This window comes from Perca flavescens, chromosome 15, assembly GCF_004354835.1.
Source record: "Perca flavescens isolate YP-PL-M2 chromosome 15, PFLA_1.0, whole genome shotgun sequence".
NCBI classification, from domain to species: domain Eukaryota; kingdom Metazoa; phylum Chordata; class Actinopteri; order Perciformes; family Percidae; genus Perca; species Perca flavescens.
The window spans coordinates 15,571,448-15,599,447 of NC_041345.1; the positions used below are offsets into that span (position 1 = coordinate 15,571,448).

Consider the following 28,000-nt stretch of genomic DNA (forward strand, 5'->3'; position numbering starts at 1 on the left):
ATTTTGATTTTTTACAGGATGTAGTACGTATATCATGGTGGTCTTGACGCTTACGGCCACGGTTCAGCTCCCAGCCGCTAGGAGGAACAAGGAGGGATCCATGCTCTAGTGTCCTAGCATGGAGAAGGAAGCGGTCTGAAAGTCCGCATCCCCTCACAAGACGGGACTTTTAGCCAAGGCACAGGAGAGGGAGAGTACTTTCAAATTGACTTCGAAGAGCTTCTTTACATGGGGACAAGAAATGACATCTACAGCGAGCGAAAGGAGGGCGTTTGCTCATAAGATCAACCGGTGAGACAGTAACAGAAGTTATTGTTTAACAGCTAACGTTAACAGTTGTGCCGCTCGCAGTGCGTGAGAGTGACCTGCTGGACATTTGGCACATAATAGCCAGTATGCTAGGATTTGAAAGGTTATCACTGACCATAAACCGGTCAGTATAAACACAACTGTACATTCCTGGAATCAAACTAATGTTTATTGAAGCAGTTTGCGCTCTCAGAAATGGGCTCGGACACTTTGAAGAGTGTACTAGCCGGTTTTATGTACGTTAACGTAGCATCGTAAGAGCATTGTCATCAACAATGATTGAGCTACGTAAGGCTACTTAAGAATAACATTGTGAAGCTGAGGGCTTATCTAAAGTCTCAGATTTATCAATGGTCAGTATTAAAACATAGGTACACCGATGGAAATGCTTTTCACATTACAAAATGGTTCCAAGTGACATGTATTATGATGTTTTGTTCTTGTGTCGCGTGAACGCCTTGCAGCATTATTGTAGCAACCTGTTTCCACATGTTGTAAACTGGTTTTCCCTCCTCGTGAAAAGGTATGGACTGGGAATCTAGTATGTGTTATTATTCTAGATTCATATTAATCAGATTCAAGGAGAAATCTTAAAGGCATGTCACATCTGTCAACTGGCTCTTTGAATGGCATGCTTTCACACTTGGAATCTGGAAGTATTTGCAGCCAAGTGTCTCCCTGTTTGCTACAATAGATATATTTTATAAATGGGGCTCCTCCAAACCTTGATTTGACATCACAGTTCATTTAATCAAGAAACCGATTATCCTTGCAATACCAGATAGCTTCTCCAGAAAACAAACAGGATGACAGATAATCATCATTGACTGCAAGTGAATATTTTCTCATCCTTGTGAAAACCTTCCTAATATAATATCAGTACAGTGGTTAGTAAAAACTTAGGGCCAGATCACAAGGTTGTTTTATTTTGAGTAGTATTGCACTATTGGTAGCCTGTTTGTTTAAATGCCTGTTAATTGTCAATAACATATCCTGTTGAGATATTAGCTCCATCATACAGTCTCCCACTGCATTCCCCAAGTCCTGTCTGTCCTCTCCTAAGTGGGAACCAGTCCATTGTCTAGTGCCGGATGCAGGAAAGGGTGGGAAGGGGTGTTTTGGCTATTGCCCCTGCAGTCGATAGCTTTCCTTTTTCCTGTTGTAATTGAAGGCAGCAGAAACGGTTTCCACATCTTTTGAGGGTATAGCACTCATACAAGTTATCCATGTAACTTTGATTCCAAAGAATACTTACTTATCATCAGGAAGTCTTGCTACATCTTGGAGATGGGAGTAGAGGTCTAGGTGTTCTTCTCTGCCTTACAGTCCAAGTGTGTTGATGGAATGAAGGCATGAACTCTAGCTATGTAATTATGAGGACCATGGTTTGGGAAATGTTGAAGCCTTTGCAGCTGTGTGATATGAGAGAAAAATAAATGTGGTTCTAGAGGGACAGCTGCTGACTGTCTCTGTGAGAGGATTGTTTTTTTCCCCCTGCTTTGTTTCTCTTTAAGCCTCCCATTTGCCGTTAGTCCATAAAGGCCATAGACCGAGCTCTGGCTCTGTGCCTGCTCCCTGGAGCCAGCTCGCCACCGCTCATGCAATCCGCTTGAGTCCCTATTCAGAACAGCTGTTGGCCTTCAGCATCTCTAATAGTACCAGAAGCTGAAAACTTCTGTTTTGTTGATTGTAGAGTTTTAATAAAATCGGAAAAGTTGAAATGCACGCTATCAGTTTAAAAATCATTTTATTTATGCAGTATTGTAAGATAAGCCTAGTTTTCTAGTTTCTTTAACAGTGGTTTTAGTAATGATATTTATGCATTATGCAAATTAGTCACTATATTTTATTTATCTTGAACACAACACAACTTGAAAATTAACAGGATTTTTACAGCTAGTTTTTATGTCTGTAAATGTGTGCTTTTTTTCTCTGTTTACCAGTTGACAAATCTTTGATATCTTTCTCTTGCTCAGGACGGTTGCTGCAGAGGTCAGAAAACAAGTGTCCAGAGACTATGGCTCTCCTCAGCTGACCAAGAAACGAGGAGGCGCACACCACCCTGTGAGTCACCCTATGTTTAATCTGCCAGAGTTTCAAGCCAGCAGGTTTAAAGCTCCAGTTAGCAATGTCAGAAGTTGATGGGTGTAACTTTGGGAATTAGGTTTACTTTTAGATAGAAAGAGTGCAGATTAGTGTAGTTTTAATTAGTGTTGACAGCAGGCGTGAAAGGAGGTGGTTTGAAACATGATATACCTGCTTTACCAGCCAGCCAAGGTTTCTGCATGGGTGCTTACCCAAAATTAAAAAAAAATTTAAATTATATTTTCATACATTCATAAGCCCACTAAACAGAAAATATAGTTTTTACAGTGAATACCTCTGTTTAATTTTCATCAATTTCTTGTGTTTTGTCTCATGTATAAATGTCAGATACCCCATATTGTTCTATCCTAATCACATCCTGCCTCCTTTTACCACATCTTGTAAATCTATCTGTCATTATGGCCATGTCATAGTTATTGGTACATAATACTCTCACGTTGATTGACAGTTGCCCCTGACGGAGGTGGTTGAGCCGGTGGACTTTGAGGAGTATGTGAGCAGTCATGCTCCTGGGGTGGAGCCTGGCCCGCTCAGACAGCTAATGGAGTTCCCCGATGATGACCTGGAACTCCTACCGCTGGAAAAAGAGTGCATTACACTGGAGCCCCCACTGCCTGAGGAGGAGGAGTGAGTCCAACTGCTAATGGCCAACACAATCCTCGTACTGCAACACACACACACCTCTATCGTCTTTACCCCCCCACACACACAGTAGAATAATATTACTGTAATGGAGGACAAACATCACCACAGATAGGAACAAAGGCTTTCTCTCTGTGACACTGAATGAACCTAAATATTAAAAGCATGCTTTGCTCAATTATTAATGTGTTTTTCTATGCAGCTCCCTGGATCCCAGAGTGAGAGATGCCTTGGCAGTCTACACAGATGACTGGCTCGTCATTCAAAGAAAGTAAGTGCTGTCAGTTGTGGTACCAGCTGAATTAACCTACAGTACATGTTTCATCTATTGTTTAATGATGTTCACTACTTTTCCCTGTACACGTGATCGACAGATACTACATTACCATTTGGGAAAACTTTTTTTTCTGATTTCCCGTAGATATCAGCGCTACAGCACCGCATACACCCCTCACAACTCTGAGCGACAGAGGGAGAGGCAGCGAGGGCTGGTCAAACAGACCTTTGAACTGGACGAGGTTGCTGCTGCTGAGCGCCAGGACGACCAGGTAGCTGATGGTGATGTTTAAAGGGCTCGTTATCTCGAGTGAACAATCAGTCATTTTAGGTTCATTAAACTTATTTTATTGATCTACTGTACATACAGTGTTGCCAAGAGTAAAAGCATAGAGACTTTATCACGCTACTGAAACTTCCAACATTTATTCCTGGAAAAAGAGATTTGGACAATAACCAGCCAATGAAGTGTGTGTCTCATTTTGATTGGGAAGGCAGTATGAGTTGTATTCTGCTCAGCGAGTTGATCGTATGGAGAATGAGTAAATGGATATAGCTTGTCCATTATCCATTACACAGTCTCCATATGAGTCATATTAAATTGGTAATAAGGTAATTGGATCTGTAGCATGTTGTTTCTAAAACATCTGCGGTGAGCATTTAAAGCTGTCATCTTTGCCTTGTCTCACTCTGCAGGATGACGCAAAGCGGCGGTCGGTCAGCCTCGATGAGACTCCTCGAGGCAGCTGGGCCTCCAGTATATTTGACCTGAAGAATTCCTCCCCAGACGCACTCCTGCCGTCTGTGCTGGAACGCACAGCCGCAGAGGACATGGACCGGCGCAATACTGAGGCACGTCTGCAGGGGCGCCACAGTGACCTGTTGGGCCTGTACTCTCCCCCTGATGAGGTTCGTATTAAACCGTCCTGTATCTGCCTCTGTTGTGGAACAGGCTATGGTAAAGTAATAAACGTGTGACTTTATCATATAAAAGTATTTTTCTCTTGATTACCTAGTGTCTATGAAATAATACAGTTTCTTAAGCTTTACAAAGTTAATGAGGGGTTTCTTGTAGCTCAGAAATTATTTTTCTTTTTATTCAATATAATATTAGGCTAAGTAAGAGGAAAATGGACAGTGGCACTACATCACACAGCTAAGGCCTAGTGCTGAAGAACTTTGCCCGGGCTCGGGCTCGCACTCCGGGTTGTGCGGTAAATGAGTGGTCAGGTGATACGTTTCGATTAGCGCGAAAATGGATGCTGAGGAGGTGAAATGGAGGCTAGCCTCTGGAGGACTTATTTTATTTATTTGTTTCAACTTCCAAGTGGCCTATAGCCTACATTAGTCATGAATAAATTATGTTAAAAAATGTATAAATGAGTCATTCTTGACAAAAGGCAAAAGAGCTGCGTGTGTGCGCACATTTGAATAATGTCGGGCTGTAAACGGGTTCGGGCTTTTAAAAAGCTGTCAATCAAAATGTACTACTAAACCTTCATCTAGTAACTAACTACTACTAACTGTAATGTGCACGTTAACAACACAGATTGATTGTAACTTAATCTCAGAGATCTATACTTTAAACTACAACTAGCTGTTCTGCTAGTTTGGAAATGTTGTTAAATGTTGTATTTGTTCAGCTCAGAGTAACATTAATGAGTGTTCCCTTAAAGTGAATGTCCATCATGTCTGCAAACCCAGTCATTTCTACAGAACTGTTAGCTTTTCTTTTCTCTATGTTCTCCTTCTCTCGCTTCATCCTTCCTTTATATCTGTGTACACACTGTCGCTTTCTCTGCTGCTACGTTGCCATGACATCTGTGTAAATGTTATGCTGCTGTGTGTATTGTACATGGCTTTTTTGTGTGTGTGGCAGGATGAAGCAGTAGAAAGATGCTCTGTCCCTGAAGTGCCCAAGGAACACTGTGGCCAGAGGATTATGGTCAAGTGTCTGTCTCTGAAGTAAGTAAAATGTGGATTATAACGGCTAACATTTACGTCTTCACACTCTCACACAATTTTTAGAAACACCTGCAATACCTGCTCTCCTTATTTGCAGACTATATTTTGTATGTTTTTCAGATTTGAAATAGAAATTGAGCCCATATTTGGCACACTTGCCCTGTATGACGTCAAGGAAAAGAAAAAGGTATATATTTTGTTCCAGCAGATCATTTCTTATTTGATACAATCAGTATTCTTATTCAATGACTTACACTCTGTGAAACTGCTTACGTAATGCTGAGCTCATACTTAACTAATCAAATTTTCCTTGTCTCAAAAAGGTCTAAGTGGTCTTGCGGTTTAGATTATTGAGTCAAAACTGAATTAAAATCCCTTGACGTGCATTCCCATTATCATCTTTCCTTCCCCTCCCTCTGCTGTTTCCCGCTTATCTCAATCTTCCCCCCCCCCAACAGATCTCTGAGAATTTCTACTTTGACCTGAACTCGGATCAGATGAAAGGGCTGCTTAAACCCCACACACCTCATGTAGCCATTTCCACACTGGCCCGTTCTGCCATTTTCTCCATCACATACCCTTCCGCCGATATCTTTTTGGTCATTAAGGTATGGAGAGAACCCACTTTTACACAGAAGAATCTGACTTAATGTTAATGGCATACAATTATTATTTCTTATTGGCTCATAGTTCACTTGCTCTTCTATTTGGTATTATAAGTGCTATTTAAGTTAGATTTAATTAAAAAAAAAAGTCCAATATTAGTATGTGATAAAAGATGTGTTTTTATTGTTTAACATTAGTTACATGTGTTTCAGCTTGAGAAAGTCCTCCAACAAGGAGACATTGGAGAATGCTGTGAACCCTACATGGTCATGAAAGAGTCAGATTCCTCCAAGGTAATGGAGCCAAAAACATGTTTTAAACTGTTGCAATGCTCTGGGCCTGAATGCACACGGGACCCTTTTACTGTCTAGTCATAAGCATTACTCAATTCTGTCTGGGTAGCTGCAATATTTACCATCCTCTTTGGCAGGTAAACTGTGTTGGCCACTGTAGAAATATTAAGCCATTCTTTACCTTTTGATTTATTGGCTTGACCGTGGTCCGGGAGGGCCTATAGCCAGCCCTACAACCTCAAAACTCTGTCACTCTGGCTGGATCCCAGTTCCCTTAAATTGCTTCCACAGTTCTTCACTTGCCGAAGAAGCCTGGGAGAGATGCAAGGAAATCCTGCAAGGACAGAGGAAACAAAGAAATGTTTGAAGTGTGAATTGTTTTTTAGCGGGATAAGATGTCTTTTTCTCTGAAGCGTCAGATTCATTTGTCAGCTGTATGGGCAGAGTTAGCAACGGCTTTCAGCTGCACGGCTTCCGGGAAGGCTGCTCTTGTGTATCCTGTTCAAGCGAGGCGCTATTAAAGAGAACTTAGATTCAGCCTCCGTCCCTCTGTCGCTCTGTCACTGAGTGATGAAATTCCATGATTGGTCGGAGCTCATCATGTTAGAACAACATTTGAGACTGTGATGAGTAACCCAGAACAATAACTTCTTGAAAATACCATGATTACATTGAAAAGCAGCCCTCAATTATTTGTCTTAAACGTATCTTTACCATACGTATGTTTATCATGTGATATGCTACTTCAGTATACAACCAACAAATATTACTGGGACCATTACAGATAAACATTTAATATCCTATATTCACATTATAGACACCAGCGCAGACTATCCCTGTAACAATTTGGCCACAATCAAGCACATTGACCATACACAGTCCAGCCATATACTAGGATTTGACCTAGTCTTGTCTGCTCTTTGTCTCGCTTCAGCACAAGGAGAAGCTGGAGAAGCTGCGTCAACAGGCAGAGCAGTCATGTAGTCGTCTTGGCCGTTTTCGCATGCCTTTTGCCTGGACGGCCATTCACCTTCTCAACATCGTCAGCAGTGTGGGAGGTCTGGATCGGTCAGACCCTGACTCTGACTCTGGTACTGCTGATTGCAAAAACTTCCTCAATTTAATGCAGTGTCACACATGCACATACACTGAGCATTTAACTAGTTAACATTGACAAAAAATATTGTATAAGTAACATTCATGCACATGTCTCTCTAATATTATATGATTTTTCTTCCTGCCAGAGCGAAAAGGTCATGGAACATGGAACGAGAGAAAGAAAAAGGGGTTTGAGCGGATGAGTGTTGGGGATGACATGTGTAACTTCGCCACTTTCCGTCCAGCAACATTGACCGTCACCAACTTCTTTAAACAGGTCAGACTCTGTTTTATGAGTCATTTATTAAATAATGTTCTAGTTATCCTGACTGTGATGCATGATTTAATGTGAAATTAGTCAAATAGTTAATAGTCAAATTACATATTATTTTATTGATAAAGCTGAGTAGTGTCACTGTAATGGTTAAAAGGTGAAGAGTTAACTAGTACTAATAATTTCATAAGAAATTAAGTCCAGATTTGTCAAGCCTGTTATATCTTAGATAACCTATGAATCAAGGATGGATTTCTTTTAAAGAGGCTGGAAACTTGTCAGAAATAAAAGTTAAGGGGAAGAATTGGCAAGAGAGAATATCATAATTCTGGTAATAAATAAATATAAATATATATATAGAATTGTAGTTTTTCATAATTTTTATAGTACAGGCCAAAAGTTTGGACACACCTCATTCAAATGCGTTTCCTTTTTATTTTTATGACTATTTACATTGTAGATTCTCACTGAAGGCATCAAAACTATGAATGAACACATGTGGAATTATGTACTTAACAAAAAAGTGTGAAATAACTGAAAACATGTCTTATATTTTAGATTCTTCAAAGTAGCCCCCCTTTGCTTTTTTTAATTAATAAGGGAAAAAATTTCACTAATTAACCCTGACAAAGCACACCTGTGAAGTGAAAAGCATTTCAGGTGACTACCTCATGAAGCTCATTGAGAGAACACCAAGGGTTTGCAGAGTTATCAAAAAAAGCAAAGGGTGGCTACTTTGAGGAATCTAAAATATAAGACACGTTTTCAGTTATTTCACACTTTTTTGTTAAGTACATAATTCCATATGTGTTCATTCATTGTTTTGATGCTTTCAGTGAGAATCTACGATGTAAATAGTCATGAAAATAAAGAAACACATTGAATGAGAAGGTATGTCCAAACTTTTGTCCTGTACTGTATTTTTACAGTTCTATCAAATGCAGATTATTACATGCACTATCCCTCCCAAAAACATGTACTCAAATGTTTCAACCACAAATAATTTTATGAGTAGTTAACATTATAGTACAGTAACGTCGTTGCTCTTTTTTAGAAGTGACAGCTATTATAACTATATTATAATGAGGCGTTTTGTAAGCCCAATACAAACTCCGCTCTTCTGTTTGTGTACATGAAGGAGGGGGACAGACTGAGTGATGAGGACCTCTACAAGTATCTGGCAGATATGCGCAGACCGTCCTCTGTTCTGCGACGACTAAGGCCTGTCACAGGTTAATATTTATGTGAAATTGTCTGAGTTCATGTGGAAAGGTTTATGGATGATTTGTGATGAACAGTTTTTCTATCTTGTTGTGTCTTCATGACTTATTTTGTCCCTCAGCCCAGTTGAAGATTGACATCTCTCCAGCTCCGGACTCTCCTCATTACTGTCTGTCACCAGAGCTGCTTCATGTGAAGCCTTACCCTGACCTGCGTGTTCGCCCAACCAAAGACGTGCTGGAGTTCCCTGCTCGCTATGTATACACACCGCACACCACCTACAGGTGAGTGTTTACCTATCACAGATACACACATGTATACACACACTCTATATGTTGACACATAGAACAAATATACATTCACCCCCTTCATTACATGCATGGCTTTGTGTTTGTTTGGATATTGATTTTTTACGGAGTTGTTCTTACTTCACTTTGGTCTGTAGTTTCAAGCAAAGAGGACAGCAGGTTCTGAATTTTTTTTATTGATATCATTGTTTTGTAGATTATATAAAACATTTTTTCAATATATACAAAAAATTTCAATACATTTTTTCAATGTACTTACAAATAATACAAAACAAAATCCTAAATAATATAGCGACTTTATTTGAATGGCTCTTTAAAAAAAAAAAAATGTACTAAGTACATCAAAGTCAAAACAAAAGAGATGAGAGCTGCTACAACAAGGACATAATTCTAAGAGTACTAATAAAAATATTTTCTGGCCATAGAGGAGATCTATGGCACACATTGCAGGGTTTGAAAGGAGTGATGTTACAGAGTTGAAATCTGCATAGATTGGGAGACCTCAGCGGTGAATCTTAAAACAGCTGTGTCATAGTTTCACTCTGGAAGAAGAAAATAAAACGGTGAATTTATTTAAAAGAAAACCTAAAAAGTTCAAAACAACACATGTTCTGAACATGTGAATTACCATGGTCTGCAGTTTGGAGAGCTGCTCATTCTGACTCTCAACATTCTCTTTTTGGGACTGGGTCAAATGCTGTAAACCCTTTAAGATGTTGGATTGCTCCTTTGCTCTCTCCTAAAAACAGGAATGTAGTTAAAGTAAACTATTTACTGTAAGAAATCAGAGACTGGTGTTCAAAAATGTAAAGTTGCCTCATGAAACAAAAGTGAATATTGGCAGGCTGGTGTGAGGTTGTTTCTTCTATCTGTAAGTAGTAACTACAGAGAGATTTTCAGCGGCCTGTTACCTGCAGCTCTTTGAAGCTGATGTTGGTGTTGAGATACATCTCCATCTTTTTCACTTTTGTTTTCAGCTCCACCACTTCCTGCTCCATGCTGGCCAGCCAGTCTTTAGTCGTCTTGGTCTGAGCCTGTTGCTTAGCCATCTGGGCCTGTCAAAAGAGCGTTTGCACATATTATTTTCTTCCCCCAACTACAATCCCAGTGCAGCTGGCACCTGTCCCACACTGTGACATGCAGCTTTTTAATAACACTCACTCTTATATCTCAGATGAAAGAGTTACATTAATCTGTATACATCAAGAAAATACATTTTAAAATCATAAAAGAAGAAGAGTGAGATGCCCAAGCATGATCAGTTACAAAACGCTGCTTTGTTATGTCTGTTCAACAGTTTGTTCTCTTGAGAGCTGACAAACACACTCATTTAATCTGATGGGGATTTTACATACTTTACATACTGCCTCTATCTTCCTCTACTCCTGCATCTTGTGCCTTTTTAGATCTGCAGTTTGATTTTATATATATATATATATATGATTTTTTTTTTTTTAATAACACAACCATTCAACAGCACATAGGAAATCCATTGTTTACATATTTCTGTTTTCTTACCTGTAGCAACTGTATCACTTCCTTAATCTGCTTCTCCACTTCTGCAGCCTGTTCAGTCTGCCTCCCCAGCTTTTGGAGAGTCCCCTCGTGGCTCCTTAAAGTCTGGCTGATTTTAGCTATCTTTGCCTCAGTTGTTTCATAAACATAGTTAAGGGATTCACTGAACTGCATGACACCAAACATGAGCACGTTGACTTCTTCATGTGGCGCTGCCTTGTCTGCAATCTTGCCAGTCCTCCTGACGGGACCTGCATGGACTGCTCTTAAACCCCCGGCCAAACAAAGCAGGCACAGGCCCCAGGTCATCTTCATGATACCAGTCGCTTACAACTGTAGTCTAGTTGTCTGTTTCAAAAGTTGTTCAGTTGTTCACAAGTTTGTGATTTCTTTTTCAGTAATTCAGCCAGTTAAGGAGTAAACTTGCCTAATGTAAAGTATTAAAAAAAGAGGAAATAAGGCTTTAAAATGCGTATTTGTCTATCACAGCTTTGCAGACCTCAGCATCATCAGAATAACCAGTGGATGATGAATTTGGAGTCTGATCAGTGTGCCTTATATTGGATGTACATGCAATACCATAGTAAAACATTAGCTCAGCTGTGGTTCGATCACAGGTCTTGTCCGTGACCTTAGTCTCAGTGACCCTGCCTTGAAGTTTAACCCCTGAGAGACTAATTTTGTCATTTTGGTCACAAACACATGAGAACTACATAACAATGTATGTAACACTCTTGTGTTTGATAAAGAAAATCTATGAGCACTATAATATAATCTGCACAGTTAATGTTATTTTAAAGATCATTGCCTCTTGAGATGTGGATGAACTCTGCTGTTTCAAAATATGAACAAATAACCTCTAATGTTTGATTTGGACAGCAGTTAAGGTGACTTTCACCAATCCAATACTGGATCACACTTTTCCCATGTGCACACATTACACTTATCTTTTTTTTCTGAGAATAAGACTATTAAATGCTTCTGTAGGTTGTCAGGAACATAAACTGACACCGTGGTATGAAACTGCCTCCCTACGACTATATTATTATGTGATTTTAAATATATATATTTTTTTCATCTTTCTGATTCTCTGCCTTGCATAATTTTGCCTTTCAGGAACTTGCTCTATGTTTACCCACAAAGTCTGAACTTCAGTAGTCGTCAGGGCTCAGTGAGGAACATTGCTGTGAAGGTTCAGTTCATGGCAGCAGAGGACCCCAGTCAAGCTTTGCCGGTGAGTCACAGTGAAATATGACAAGTGACTGCGATTTTCTGAGGAAAATAAAACTCCAGTCACAAAGAACTGCTGAGGCAGTGAAATAATATCTGATGTCTGCTTTGAAGAGTGAACTTCTTCAAGGGGCATATTGTTTGAGCACAGAGGGAAGGGACATCTACTTAATGTATATTTAATGATATTTCATGTTTTAACTAACTATTTTTGAATATCAAAAGGTTGAATGGTATACTTAGAAGGCTAAAATTTGTAGTTTTCCCATTTACGGATAACAAGGCTTTTAGACAGTGGTGGCAAGTCGAGGCAGAAAGGGTGTCAAAACATCCATTGAAACTTCTCAAACTACTACAACATGATCTACTCATCCTCTGTTGTCCATATGCTTAGTATATTCCATACACTTAATTTTGCCAAAACTTTGTTAAATACACTGCTTGGGTGTAGCAGTATTTTTCAGCCACCTAAACCTACAGGTGTGCAGTAAGTATCAATTGAAAATTATTGCCCCATGTAAACTGTTAATTTTACCTTTGCAGATGATGTACGAAGTTAAAAATAGGCCTATTCATTTTGCATATTCAGGTTACTGGAAGATTTTGATTAGGTAAGATTAATATTGACAAACTTTTTTTACAGCCCCCCTCTCAAAAATGTTTTTTTGCTCATTTTACCTCGCTTGGATATTTGACCTTTACCTAGAGCAGTGGTTCCCAACCTGGGGTCCCTTAGGGGGGTGGCAAAGATCACAGGGGGGGCGCAAGTCTTTATCTGGTTTGAGGTTGAGGTAAAAAAAGAATATTTGCACATGTTAAACAAATTATGATAATACACTAGAATATATAATGTATACAAAAGTCTGTATAAAAACTATATATTTTTGTTCTCGCTTAAAATTGTAGGCAGGCTACCTAGTAGGCCAAACCTCTGGGACCTCTTAACCTGGGGCCCTTGCTGTCATCAGGTCAGCTGCTAGCTGCTATCATCCTCGTTTTTCCTGCAGCCACGGCATCACTATTTTATGAATAAAACATGGCGGAGAAATGTAAAAGTGCTGAAAATTCCTCTGTATCAAAAAATAAAGTAAGGCTCTATCTCGAGAGTTACCTCCACTTCGGTTTCGGGGGAGGGGGGACCAATATTTCCATATCTGGACCATATCGGACCCAAATCTTTATTCAAAGCGTAGTATTACAGTATATGTCGCAATCTCTGGAGGGGATCTTAAAGGTTTGAAAATAGTTAATAGACAAGACTATGGTGAGGATGATTATTTCAAAGGACGTCTTTGTATGTGTCATGGAACAACTATATTTATACTCTGCCCTTTGACCAGGTCATCTTTGGGAAGTCGAGTTGTCCTGAGTTCATGCAAGATGCATACACTCCTATCATCTACCATAACAAGTAAGGCTCAATCACCTGTTGATCCTCACTATTGACCTGTGAGTCTATCTAACTTTTATCTTTCTTAAAACTTATGTTCAACTCTTGCTCAAAAAGGTCCCCTGAGTTCTATGAGGAGATCAAGATGAAGATTCCCGCCAATCTGACAGACAACCACCATTTGCTGTTCACCTTTTACCACATCAGCTGCCAGCCCAAACAGAATACTCCTCTGGAGGCCCCTGTGGGCTACACCGTGAGTACATGCCTTTTGGTGGCCCACATTTAATACTTCCACCCACACACTCACTTGTTTGATAGCTCCTTCTGTTGCCTTGCCATGGGTGAGCGATCGTGTGTCTCTTCTTCTGCCTGCAGTGGATCCCTCTGATGCAGCACGGCCGACTACGCACTGGCTCCTTCAGTTTGCCTGTCTCTGTGGAAAAGCCCCCACCTAGCTACTCTGTACTCACCCCGGACGTGAGTGTGTTTAAAGAGATTGTGTTTATTTCAGTTTGCCTGTCATTACCTACTCCTTTGTGATGGGACAGAGTGTTAAATGAGTTGGATGTCACTCTGCGGCAGGTTCAGCTCCCGGGCATGAAGTGGGTGGATAATCACAAAGGAGTGTTCAATGTTGAGGTGACGGCAGCCTCTTCGGTTCATACTCAGGTACAAAAATGTGCTCTTTATAATTCCACCTTTTAAAACTCCTGGTTCTGAAATTGTAATACATTTTAACTAATAGCATCCATAGTTTCCATCTATTGTGAATGAAAATGCCCATAGTCTTTGTCTGGAGAGAAAATAAAAATAAAACTGGAGCGTATATACATAGGCATTTGAGTTTTTTTTAACCATATCTTTACTGTGTACTAGTGCATTACATGTCTGAAGGCCTATATCCTATCAGCAGTGCATGCATGTAATGTAACCTTTTATATTCAGAAAATCACAGAGACCCTTGATCTTGTCTCAAAAATCTTTTTGATTTTCAACCGTTGCAAAATTTCTGCCAAGTTAAAATTCACCCAGTTCAAATGATACTTAATATTTATTCTATTGTTAATTCTAGGACCCCCATCTGGATAAGTTCTTTACTCTAGTATATGTTCTGGAAGAGTACTCCTTCCCCTTCCGCCTGAAGGATGTCATAATAACTGAGGCAAACATGGAGGGGGAGCTGAAGGCCTGCATGTCTGCACTGAAAGGGGCTCTGCTAGATACCTGTGTCAGGTTCCTGCACCAGCTGCTCAACAAGCTCATTCAGCTCATCATCTACCCACCGGTCATCGCGGGCCAAATTGGTAAGTGAGTTCTGAAGTACCACTATTTGAGATTTGAAGTGCACTTCTCAGAACAAGGCTAAAATGCTAATTCTGATAATTTGAGTAGATAATGTGGTGATGATTAATGATTACTGTTTTGGGCAACAAACTTTCATTTACTATATGCAGCACTTTACAGTACATACAGTAACTACAGGCCTATTTCCAACTCCCTTGGAAATGGTGCTTTCTTACAGAGCCCTTAATGGGCAATCTCCACAGTAGGGCTGGGCGATATGGAGAAACTCAAATATCACGATATTTTTGACCAAATACCTCGATAACAATATTGGAGTGTTGACTATTTGTGCTTTCACAAAATATTTACACAATGAGATTTTTGATGGAATAATCATCAGTAATATGGATATAATAATAACTAAGTGGGCAAAGGCAAATAATAGAACCGCTAGAACAGTCTGGTAAGTTCATAAAATGACATCACTTTACTGTAATGCAGCCTTTAAAACCAGGAAAAGACACCACTTATGCCATATTACGATATCCAAAATCTGAGACGATATCTAGTCTCATATCACGATATTGATATAATATCGATATATTGCCCAGCTCTACTCCACAGTGCATCATGGACCGGATTTGGCGTCAAAGGTGACGCCAAATCCTCCAGCATCGAGCCTCCACAGGCAGCCGCTCAGCCCAGTGCATCATGGGAAATCTTTTGGCTCTTTGTATGGCACGGACAGAAAACCTCACGACCAAAGTCGTGATGTTTTTGTTTTTTGAGTGTACCTCGGACTCGTTTTAAAACTTGAGGAGACCGTGCCTTTCAGTCGGTAGCTCCTGAGCTGTGGAATGCTCTTCCAATAAGCTTAAGGTCATTGGACTCTGTGGACTCTTTTAAAAAGCAGCTAGAAACCCATCTGTTCAGGCTTTTAGGTAGCATGTGTAAATTTGTTTATTTTACCTGGTGTTTTATTTGTTCTTGTACATTTTTGTCTGGTGTTTTTCTTGCTTGCTAAATAAATCTAATTGTGTTAAGGTTCTGGTATGGACACGCATTATGGTTAATTTGTGAAGTGTATGTATATTTATACAGTCTACAATTATGCATGTTTTTTCCCCCAGCCATAGTTTTAAGTTCTGCCTCTTGCTGCTCTCACTCTTAATTTATCCACAGTGAACCTGGGCCGGGCTGCTTTTGAAGCTATGGTTTTATTGGTCAACCAGATCCACAAGAACCTGGAGGGGATCCAGGACCAGCATGGCCGCAACAACCTGCTGCTGTCCTACATCCACTACTGCTTCCGCCTGCCAACCGCCGAACCTGCAGTACCCTCGACAGGTGAGTTACCAATCTGAACTGTACAGTCTGTATCTGAGAAGAAGTAAGTGAGCCTTTTACTGGACCACTGGCAGACATTTGATTGGGGAAATGGCTGTTGACTTGCTACAGTAATGTGACATTTCTATTCGTCCATCTCCATGAGTAGCTGGCACGCAATCCTACGAGTTGCCTATGCAGTATGCCACCTTATCGAGAGCAACAGCCCGCCCAAGCAGCCTCCACCTGTCCCGCTCAAAGAGTATCAGCAACTCCAACCCGGACCTGGCTAGCACTCCAATTTCTCCTGATGAAGAGGTACAGAGGATCATAGGAAGCAAGGTGAGCTGCACCCATCTTTCAAAATGGGTTATACTTGTGTGGAAGTTCTGGAAAAGCCTTAAAATTATTTTCAAAGTCATGAAAGCAATACTTTATATTTAGTTTAGAGTTCTTTAAAATAATGCATTTCTTGATATTGTGTTTTGTGAGAAATCTGTAATGTATTTGCTCTTACTTGTGTTCTTATAGTTTATATGTTTGTTGTTTATTGTATGCATTTGTTTCATTTGCAAATTGTCTTATATTTGATTTTGTCTAGCATTAAAGGTCGTTTTTAAATAATGAATCTCCATCTTGTTATACTCCGTTTATATTCCTGGTAGATTAAAAAGAGAAACGTCAGCACATGAAATTATCACGTCTGTGTTTTTATGGTTGTGACATATTCCTACTTTCTGCTTATCCAATATCATAATGTCTGTTATGTCTTGGCTCCTAACAGCAGATTCAATAAGCTCAGGTTGACTGATAACTATGCCAACAGTTAATGATGCTGCTTATGTGCAATTATGCTTGGTGCCTCTGTCCCTTGTGTTTCATTCAGTACCTCCAGCTCTTCCTTTGTTCTTTCCTCTCCTGCTTTCTTTGCTGATTCAAGCTTCACTTTTCTACACTCCATGCCCCTTAATTGTTTCTTCCCAGTTTTATCCTTCAAAAATATAATATTGTGAGGTAATTACCTTCCCTTTTACTCACTGTGCCCTTGCCTCTTGCCACACTGTGTGTTTGTGTATGTGTTTTGTGTGTGTCTCTGGTGGCTTATGGCAGGGTATTGACCGCTCCCACTCCTGGGTAAACTCTGCTTATGCCCCCGGGGGCTCCAGATCTGTGCTACGCCGAAACCCCAACTCCAGCTGTGAGCTCAAGCAGGTGCCAAATCCCCCCTCCTCCTCCTCCTCCTCCTCCTCCTCACCACCTCCATCCTGAACCATCTCTGATCAACTCTCGTGGGTCATTTCCTCTCACTTTGCTAGCCATGTCCTACCTGTCGCACCTTTTTGCATCTTGTCTGTCTTTCACAATTCATCCTCTCACCGCCGACTAACAGACTACACCTGTCATGTTTGAGAGACATAATCTCTGCCTGGGGCTCGTCAGACTTCTTACTAGCCTAGCGATCATCAGAGTTCATAGAGAGTTCTCTGGCCACCCATCCATTTCCATTCATTCATTTTCACATCACTTTGTCCTCATCTGTGTGTTCACCTCACCACCACTCCATGTCAGGCAAACGACCGCAGCTGCAATCGCATGTCTGCCTTTCTGGACAGCGTGGCCTTGTTTTCAGTTCCCCCAAGGCAGATTACCAAGAAGGTAAAACTGACATCTACTGTAAAAGTGACATTCTTTATAACAAACTAACACATTTTGATGTCCTGGCATTCATCAACTTTCCGAGTCATGAACATTGATCACCATTCATGACATTTTAACAATTGTGTCTTTCTGTAAGTTAGTGTGGATGTTTTTTTGTTTGTTGATACACTGACAGTTAAGAGTTTGTTTGTCTGAAAATTTCAGGACTCAATATGTAGCATATTTACTGATGAATTTAAATGAATTAGTGAAATGTTTTTTTACTATCACTTTATAACTTACTAGATCATTACTTGATAAATCATTTAATAAAGTGTTTAATATCAGGTTGTTTAACCTGCATTAGGGATGGAATTCTGTAACTATAAAACAATTGCACTTTTACAAACCACAGTTAACAGCTCCTATCTTGTGAAAAAAATAAACATGCACCACTTTAATCTTAATAGCTCATGTAGTTTCTAAAATGATTTGTTCATGTAAGCTTAAATTAGTTCTGTGTTGGTCCATGTGTAGCTGCTCCATGAGGAGCTTGCATTGCAGTGGGTGGTCAGCACCAGCGCAGTGAGGGAAGCAGCGCTGCAGCAGGCTTGGTTTTTCTTCCAGCTTATGGTGAGTATTTCTTTGTACATTGATATTAATGTTACACCACTTTCTTAAGAGTCTAAAGGGAATACTACAAAAACAAACCTCAAAACACACATTCTGTAGGAACCATTATTATAGCACAATAGCTAATATTTTCATTAAGTGGTTATTTTTCTTACTATTTGCCCTGTCCTCTAGACAAAGAGCATGACCCATCACTTATTCCTGACCTCGAAATTGGACATTGCCAGGCGTCAGCGTTTTCCAGACCGCTTTGTGGACGACATCGCTGCACTTGTGTGTGCCATCAGTGCAGACATTGCCAATCGATACCACAAGGTATACAGCCCACAATCCACACTACAAGCAATTCAACAAAAGAACTGTGGACAGTTGTTTTCAATGAAGAAAGTATAATATAATTAAAGATGGTCAGAGGTTGTTTTAAAGTTTTTGACCAATAGAAAGTTGTCGTATTTCTTACACAATGCTTGATCTTTATCGGTATCATTGATTTAAATAACCCAATGTACAGTGACCAGAAAAAATCCTGTCTGTTTTCCTTTTGATATAATATCTTCCTTTTTATCTAATCATGTGTACTCTTTTGCTCATTCCTGTCCTCTCTCTCTCCCTGTGGATATCTTCCTCTCTCTCTCAGGATGTGGAGCTTGTGGAGAGGTTGAATAGTAGTCTGGCCTTCTTCCTGAATGACCTTCTGTCTCTCATAGACCGGGGCTTTGTGTTCAACCTCATCCGCTCCTACTACAAACAGGTGTCTGTTGCTCCTCTCCCAGTTGTCCTTTAATATAAAACACTGTAAATCCCAATGCTCCCCACGCATATTTTAAAAGAAACAAACGTGTGTTAAACAGATTGCCAACAAGCTTCACACAGCGCAGAACCCCAGCTCTCTGATTGCCCTGAGGGTGGACTTCTCTCGTATCGTCTGCAGCCACGAGCACTACGTCATCCTCAACCTGCCGTGCTCCACTCTCAGCCCTCCAGCCTCCCCCTCCCCCTCCACCTCCTCCACCACTTCACAGGTACTTGAGCAGGCCGGAACATACGATTTAACTGATTTAAGCTGCTCATATTCTATTTTCATAATCTTCTATCTCGCCCTCCTATCGGTTGTTGTATCCACATCCACAGAGTTCAGCGTTTTCCAGTATGGTGCAAGACCAGGGTGTGGCCACAATGTTTGAGCTCTCCGTCCCTTTCCGCCAGCAGCACTTCCTGTCTGGCCTGCTGCTTACTGAGCTCTCTCTCATACTTGATCCTGATGGAGAAGGGTAGGCTCTTACTAGTTGCATATATAAAAATCAGGAGTTTTCTTCAGTTTCCCCATAGGGATCATCAGAGTTTGATCTTAACTCAAAATTAAATACAGTATATACTTTTTTTCCCATAGGGTTTTCTTCCTTCATAAAAAGGTCATTAGTGCGCTTCACTCCCTGCTGTGCAGCCATGATGCAGACCCTCGTTACACTGACCCTCAGGTCAGAGCCCACATCGCTCAGCTCTATCTGCCCCTCATCCCCATCGTCATGGAGACGTTGCATCAGCTCCACGACTTCTCTGGTAAGCGCAACATATATGCAACCCACTGATATTGTTATGGCTATCCACCTCCTCCGCACATTTATTTCATTTGCAAATTGGTTTCATTTCCAGTATTATTGCATCTGAGCGTGCTTTTCTAATTTCTTTCTAGACTCCTCGCTTGCTCGGGTTCGCCATGCCTCAGCCCACGCCGATGATGCTGACCCAGACAGCGGCAACACTATCAGTCAGTCTGTTGCCATGGCGATTGCTGGCTCTCCTTTGCCGCATGTCAAAGCCAACCCGTTTGCTCTGCCCACAGTGGTGAGTGATAGCGGCAGAGGTCAGGCTGTTCCTCAGGGCCCTGCAGACTGACAGGTCACAGATCGGCCTCTGTGTGAGAGGCTGCTGCCTCATTTTAACAGATGAACACTCAAAACACTTAGTCAAAAAATATTTGCATTTTTTCCATGTTATTTTTTTTTTTTTACAACTGCTCCTCTTAGCCTATAGGTGGCTTTCTGTCCTTTTCTGTAGACAGACTTTTTGTACTGTAGCAGATTAAAAGACTGGCACTAAGTGTGTGTGTGTTTGTCTTCACCAGGCTGGGCGCCAGTCCAGCTCTCTGTCTGCTGAGTGCAGCAGGACTCTCCTGGTGAGTTTCTTGTGGGTGCTGAAGAATGCAGATGCTGCTCTCCTGGAACGCTGGGTTTTTGATTTGTCTGTACTGCAAATCAACCGCCTGCTGGATCTGCTCCATCTCTGTGTCTCCTGCTTTGAATACAAGGTACAATAACCAGGCAGTGTCACTACTATTAGTCTTTCATTACTCATACACCCAATAGGAGTCAAAACCAATTTACAGTTGTTTAATATGGATGTGCCAGATCTACAGCACACCATTACAGATACTATGACAGTAGTTCTTTCAAGAAAGTTGCCTGTGTGGTGGAATTTCCAGCTTACAAACTCATGCTATGTAAGTTGTACCACACGTTTGCATACTTCCCAGAGAAATAGACTGAACTAGGCTTTAGCATCTGTGTTTTAGGTGCCTGCAATATTTTTGGTTCAACTAAATGTAACGCTGCCAGCAGGAGTTCAAATGCACCTTCAGGAAGACAGGAACTTGGGATGGCACCCACACTGTACTGTGTGATCCTAAATTCTCCTCAATTGAGTGTTCATGAAATGCTTCTGTGTAATTCACCAAAGTCTCCTGAATCTTCTTCACATATGCAAAATGAGTTGTGCTGCTCCGAGTCTTGATTCATCAATAGTGCAGTGTGCTGTAGTTTTGTTTTTTTGAAGTGTTTGTGTTCTGAATTATGGTTATGTCATGCTTTTTATACGTGGTGAAGTGGAATTTGTTTGACCAAATAATCTTGTTGTTGTCGTTGTTTGTCCCTGTCCTGTGATGTTTGATGGTTGTTGTAGGGGAAAAAGGCTCTGGAGAGAATAAATAGCCTGACATTTAAAAAGTCTCAGGACATGAAGGCCCGACTGGAGGAGGCAATACTGGGCACCATTGGAGCTCGTCAAGAGATGGTCCGCCGCTGCAGAGGTAAGTAGCATGAGAGTAGCCAGCAATGTGTGTGAGTCGGTAGATTTTTTTAATTTAAGGTCTTTATAAACTTGTTTTCATGGAAATTGTAATTTGTTTTCTCTCCCAGAAAGGAGTCCGTACGGCAGCCAGGAGAATGTTAGGTGGAGGAAGAATGTCACTCACTGGAGACAAAATACAGACAGAGTCGACAAGTATGTTCACATTAATTACTGATAGATTTTTGGATTATAATTCAAATTATGCAGCAATTTCTTTCCATGCTGTCTCATCATCTAAATAGTGCCTACATGTGATACTGATGGTTGTAAAATTACACCTCTTACAGGACTAAAGCTGAGGTGGAGCAGGACTCTGTGGTTGATGGAAACTTAGCTACTGAGGCCTCTCTGATAGTACTGGACACACTGGAGATTGTAGTCAAGGTAAAGCAATCATTATCACCACATACAATAAGGCAACGCAAGTTTATTTATATAGCACATTTCATACCCGTGGCAATACAATGTGCTTCACACAAAACAAAAGCAAGGGTCAGTACATGATCATAAAAACAGTAAGAAATAAAAGCATGAGAACATTAAGGCATAAAAACAAAGAAAAGAATAGTAAAAATCATTGGTTTACTACAATAAGTAATAATGCTTCAGTGAAGCAATAGCAGAAGGCATCTGAAAAGAGTTTTGTCTTAAGTTTGGATTTAAAACTGTGAATAGTTGTGGCATTTTTTTATGCCTTCTGGAAGTTGGTTCCAGAGGTGAACCACGTAATGGCTGAGTGCTGCTTCACCCTGTTTGGTACAGACAGTGGGTTTTTCTAAAAGATGTTTCTGCTCTGATCTGAGAGACCTGAGCGGTACATACTGCAGAAACATGTCCGATAGATACTTTGGGCCTATTCCATTAAGCCACTTGAAAACATGCAGCAGTGTACAGTACTGTTCATTATATGTAGAATTGCCTTACTGTAATTTGATGTGTCTCTCTGTTTGCCCTCTGTCAGACTGTGGTGGCATCAGAGCTAAAGGAAAGTGTTCTGGGTGGAGTGCTGAGAGTGCTCCTCCACAGCATGGCAGGCAACCAGAGCGCCCTCTTCCTGCAGCACTGCTTCACTACACAAAGGGCTCTGGTCTTTAAGGTACATACGTGAAATGTGTCTATCATAGTTTTCTGTTGCTTTATTAGTTTTGTTTTTTTAACCATCTAATATATTTGAAGCTTGAAATATTTTGACAGTCACTCAACACACGTGTAACTTTTCTCCCTACGTATTCGCTGTCTTACACTTTGACCTACAGACTTATTTTAACACTTTTCAAGATTCAAGATGTTTGTTGTCACTCCGGTTATATAAGTACAATTATGTGAAATACTTTACCTGGGAGGCTCCATTAAAGAAAGACAGTAAATATAAAAATACGTATATAATATTAATATTACATGTATATTTACTCAAGACTAAATGCGGCTTACTGCGGTTTACCATTGTACAAAGAACTTGAATTTTAAAGAAACAAATAGTAAATACAAAGTAAGAGTGTGTTTGTGCGTGTAGTTCCCAGAAATGCTGTTTGAAGAGGACACAGAGCTTTGTGCGGACCTGTGCCTGCGTCTCTTACGTCACTGCAGCAGTAGTGTCGGCTCTGTCAGAAGTCAAGCCTCCGCCTCTCTTTACCTGCTCATGAGGCAGAACTTTGAGATTGGAAATGTAAGTCTAGACACTGTCTCTGCATTGTGGATAATTTTTATTTTAATATTTTTGGTATAACTAGGCACATGCCAATAAAACAAAATGGATCTACAGGACAGATATGAGTTACAATTTGTCCTAATTTTGCCCTTGGACCAGAACTTTGCTCGAGTAAAGATGCAAGTCACAATGTCCCTGTCATCACTGGTGGGAACGTCACAAAACTTCAATGAGGAGCATCTTCGCCACTCACTCAAGACGATCCTGACGTATGCTGAAGAGGACCTGGAGCTGCGTGACACGCCCTTCCCAGAGCAGGTATGTAACAGCCTCTGTACAAAGTCCCATATGGAGCTGCAAGAATGGATGAGACTTGTATACTAATGTGCTGGGTGGCACTTTTGAAACTGCAGGTCCAGGATCTGGTGTTCAACCTGCACATGATTCTTACTGACACTGTTAAGATGAAAGAGCATCAGCAGGATCCAGAGATGCTCATTGACCTAATGTACAGGTACTGTGATGCACATTAATAAGGCCTGCAAACAACAAGAAAGTGTCACAAATATTTGAAAGAAACATGATTTTTTTTTTTTTCAGGATTGCAAAGGGCTACCAGAACTCCCCTGACCTGCGTCTGACGTGGCTCCAGAACATGGCAGGGAAACACTCTGAGAGAGGAAACCATGCTGAAGCTGCCCACTGTCTGGTCCATAGCGCAGCGCTGGTGGCAGAATACCTCAACATGCTGGAGGATTGCCGTTACCTGCCAATTGGTTGTGTCAAGTTTCAGGTCAGTGCGTGCTGTTTAATTTGGGGATTCACTCTACTTACAGCAGTATGAGATAGGACGTTGTCCCAAAACTGGAGTACCAAGACTTAAGCCCGTGATTGTTGAAACGTGCAAATATAAAGATTTTATATGTTATGACTTCTCTGTTTTTCATCTCAGAATATTTCATCCAATGTATTGGAAGAGTCAGCCGTATCCGATGACGTCTTGTCTCCAGAGGAGGAGGGGATTTGTGCTGGGAAGTACTTCAGCGAGTCTGGTCTGGTGGGCCTCCTGGAGCAAGCAGCTGCCTCTTTTAACATGGTACGACTCATATTCTCCGACCACATGGTGACAGACTGTATGTTAACACAGCACAAGGTTACAGCATTAACATGGCAGAAGGAGTGTTATGTGATCTGGTGGTATGTGTAAAACTTGGCTTTCCGTTGTGCTGTAACCCCAGGCCGCCATGTACGAGGCCATAAATGAAGTGTACAAGATTCTGCTGCCCATCCATGAAGCCAACAGAGACTTCAAAAAGCTGGCTACTGTCCACGGGAAGCTACAGGATGCTTTCAACAAAGTCTACAACCAAGTGAGTTGAAAGTTTGACCCTGAAATCACCAGCAATTAACTGGGTTATTAGTGTTGATGAGAAAATGTGTTTTATCCTGAAATCCTCCTGATATGTGTCTTCTTTTTTTCCATTTTTCCAGAGTTCAGGATGGGAGGTAACGCATTAATTTGTTATATTGAGAATATAAAATTTAAGGTCAAACTAATTCAGCTATTCCTTTTTATTTTGTATTGACAATCTTTTCTTTCTTCCTCATTTCTTGTTTTTTTTTCTCCTCCCCGGTGTGAATGACATGTTACTGGTGAGTAATACAAAACTTGCTTTCACACTTTGACATAGTCGAGCCACTGTTACAAAACCATTTCCATCCCTTTCTGCCACCCTCCTACTGTGTTGAAACTACATTTCAGCCTAGATATATATTTTGTCTTTGTCCTACACCAGTTGCTCTTCTATTCCTAAATATAATCATCAATTATACAGTAACAAGAGCATTTTCATCTATGTAGCCTTGATGTGTACCTATATTAAGAACAAAGAAAACTGTGGCACTACCTGGAAAAACAAGGGACAAGGTGTAAAATCACAAAAGTCACGTACTAAGATCCCAAGCTGCACAAATCTTATTTTTAATAGAGAGAATAGATAGACTTGCAGCTTTTCCACATCAAACATGTTTTGCTTCTTGTTGTGCTCTGTTTACATTTTTAAACTACCCTAGGCTGTTTAGAAAATCATCTTGTCTTTTCATTCCGTCTTTAGTGTTTAGAGAATGTTTGGGACCTACTTCCGAGTGGGTTTCTATGGCTGCCGGTTTGGAGACCTGGATGAACAAGAGTTTGTCTACAAGGAGCCATCAATCACCAAATTAGCTGAGATCTCCCACAGACTCGAGGCATGTAGAGTACTCAGGATACTAATAAAGGTGTCATTAATGATTTATGAGAAACTTATTTCTAAAGATGAATCTGTTTGGTGCACAGGAGTTCTACTCAGAGAGGTTTGGGGATGAGGTGGTTGAAATTATCAAGGACTCCAACCCAGTGGACAAAAACAAACTGGATCCCAACAAGGTAGCATGATATGTATACATTTTGTGACTAATAATATATCAATACAGATTTGGCAAAAGGTATAAGTAATGATGACCGTTTGTGCTTCTTTCAGGCCTACCTCCAGATCACCTACGTTGAACCATTCTTCGACACATACGAACTAAAGGAAAGAATCACCTACTTTGATAAGAACTACAACTTGCGTACTTTCATGTACTGTACCCCCTTTACTCTGGACGGCCGAGCCCACGGCGATCTGAATGAGCAGTACAAACGCAAAAGCATCCTTACAACATCTCACGCCTTCCCTTACATCAAGACACGCATCAATGTTATCCACAAGGAGGAGGTGGGTGTCTGTTGAGGAGGGATTTTTGTTCAGTTGTTATATGATTGTAGTGCATGGGCTGAAAAATAGTCAACTATTTCTGTTGTCTTTGATTCTCCAGATCATTCTTGTCCCCATGGAGGTGGCCATTGAGGACATGCAGAAGAAGACTCAGGAGCTTGCCTTCGCTACAAACCAAGACCCTGCAGATGCCAAGATGCTGCAGATGGTTCTGCAGGGCTCTGTGGGCACCACTGTCAACCAGGTGTTTAGATACTGGCAACTGATGATGTATAACCATAATGCATTTAAAATGCCAAAATCCCCCATCCTCCTGGAATATTAATCCCATCCAAATGGGGTTGAAAATCTGGTCAGTGTTTTAAATAGTGACAGACATTCCTTAGTATATATGTAACCCTTTCTCCCCCTCACAGGGCCCCCTTGAGGTGGCGCAGGTCTTTCTCTCCGACATTCCTGATGATCCAAAGCTGTTTCGCCATCACAACAAACTGCGCCTCTGCTTTAAAGACTTCACTAAGAGGTGATGACACACTCCACGGCCCAGACGCAGACTGCTGTGTAATTAATAAAAATAAAACCCCAACTCCATGTGTCCTCTCTGCTCATTTTCGTGCAGGTGTGAGGATGCCCTGAAGAAGAATAAAGCCCTGATTGGATCAGATCAGAAGGAGTACCACAGAGAGATGGAAAGGAACTACAATAAACTGAAAGAAGCTCTGGGGCCTCTCATCAACCGCAAGATCCCCCAGCTATACAGAAACCTGCCAGCTCAGACTACGCAAACACAACGGTAACATGAGACACTAAACGCGCACACGCACACACACACACACACACACACACACACACACACACACACACACACACACACACACACACACACACAAAATGAGCTCATGCTGCTTCTTAAACTCCATCCTATCAACACAAGAGCAACTTAAAACCAAACTTTATCATTCTCGAGGTCATACACTATTTATATATTTGAATATATATATTGAAGGACTTAAAAATTGTCACATTCCTCAAAGATTTTGCATTAATCTATAATGGAAGATTAGTAGAGTTCTTCCTGTTTGACTATGGAAACTATCACCATATGTTTTTTATTTTCATCTGCTTTTGGCATCAGCTCTGTGTTTGCATGTGACGGTCCGGGGACTGCTGCTTCATAATCAAAAACAGCTACAGTCAAAGCACCTGTCCAAGCGATGCTTTAATACTGAGGACAAATGTATATGTTAGATGTTTCTTCCAGACTTATTAAACTAAATGTAAATAGATGTTAAAACATTATATTGAGATCAGATTGTATCTCTAAAATGAACTAATAACAAATAATTCAAGTGTCACAGAATTCAATATTACACTAATAACACCTCAATTGATTTAGCATATTTTCAGATACACTTTTCATGAAAATAAACCAAAACACTTAAAGTAAAACATTCTGTATTGTCTTGCTTTTCTCTCACAGGAGCTCCTACAGTAGGTCCAGTCTTCGCAGAGTCGACTGTTGAGGCGCAGCGAACTGGATAACAACACAGAAAAACAAGCTTCAGAAATTAGCCACATCTCATCCCGTCTGTTCCCCCTCCCCCCACTGTATTGCTAACCAACTGTCACAAGCACACACACACTGTCCTCTTCCTCGTCTAGCTCGTTATTTTACCCACCCACCCCCTGGCCACCCAGACACGCCATAATCCCCCCACCACTGCCACCACACACACACACACACACACACACACACACACACACACACACTTGTCACCTCTTTCCCTGCTGAACCATCTCCCCCGTCACCTCCACTCTCACACCTCTGTAGGAGAAAACCATGGCTGTTTATACTGGAAAGTTATCTGCACTGTAAACATCGACATTTGGAGCAAGGCTCTGACATGTCCGTGTTTTAAACTAAGCTTTCAAAAGTAGTGTCCTCACAGTAATCTCCCTGAGCTTGATCTGGTTTTAACTTAAGTTTTTACAGGACTAGAGCTGCCAAACACATTTTGTGTCCAAATCGTTTGGGAGTTCTGTTTTCCTTTTGCTTCTTGTGTTTGTTTTTGAAGAGGCTGTAGTTTGTCTGTTTTGTGTAGTGGCCTTATTTAATTTGTAAGATATTGTTTCTAAACTATGCCTGGTAGTACTCACTGCCAGACTTAGTTATTAAATAGTCCCAGGGAGTTTTCTTTTGTTATCAACAGACCAAATAACTGACATTCCATCTTCCTCAAGTTGTCACATTTATCTGCCTATCTCTTGTTATAATAATTCATTAAAGAGCAGAGGTGGGATCATTCTGACAAAGCTCAGGCCTCAGGCCTCAGGCCTCAGTCCTAGTCCGTCG

The 28,000-nt window shown here is 40.8% G+C and overlaps 1 protein-coding gene across 5 annotated transcripts; it reads left to right on the forward strand.

Moving 5' to 3' along the window:
- The first annotated feature begins 63 nt into the window (after positions 1-63).
- dock6 (dedicator of cytokinesis 6) lies at positions 64-27,943 on the forward strand. 5 transcript variants are annotated; one of them, XM_028599300.1, is made up of 50 exons: positions 64-291; positions 2,286-2,373; positions 2,864-3,042; positions 3,260-3,328; positions 3,479-3,605; positions 4,030-4,242; positions 5,213-5,298; positions 5,419-5,485; positions 5,757-5,906; positions 6,117-6,197; positions 7,132-7,288; positions 7,442-7,572; positions 8,708-8,801; positions 8,912-9,074; positions 11,730-11,847; positions 13,184-13,254; positions 13,351-13,489; positions 13,612-13,713; positions 13,819-13,905; positions 14,309-14,540; positions 15,703-15,867; positions 16,016-16,188; positions 16,957-17,058; positions 17,416-17,502; positions 18,022-18,117; positions 18,292-18,432; positions 18,755-18,868; positions 18,969-19,139; positions 19,249-19,388; positions 19,508-19,677; positions 19,811-19,962; positions 20,243-20,425; positions 21,076-21,202; positions 21,312-21,396; positions 21,531-21,627; positions 22,205-22,339; positions 22,757-22,909; positions 23,051-23,209; positions 23,305-23,405; positions 23,492-23,684; positions 23,844-23,987; positions 24,130-24,261; positions 24,383-24,397; positions 25,013-25,138; positions 25,227-25,316; positions 25,411-25,647; positions 25,748-25,891; positions 26,064-26,170; positions 26,267-26,440; positions 27,128-27,943. In XM_028599300.1, the coding sequence occupies exons 1-50, from the start codon at positions 242-244 to the stop codon at positions 27,168-27,170; spliced, it is 6,360 nt and encodes a 2,119-aa protein (XP_028455101.1). In that variant the 5' UTR covers positions 64-241; the 3' UTR covers positions 27,171-27,943. The 5 variants fall into 5 exon arrangements, with proteins under 5 accessions (XP_028455101.1, XP_028455102.1, XP_028455103.1 ...); XM_028599301.1 differs by lacking the exon at positions 17,416-17,502; XM_028599302.1 differs by lacking the exon at positions 16,957-17,058.
- The last annotated feature ends 57 nt before the right edge of the window (positions 27,944-28,000 follow it).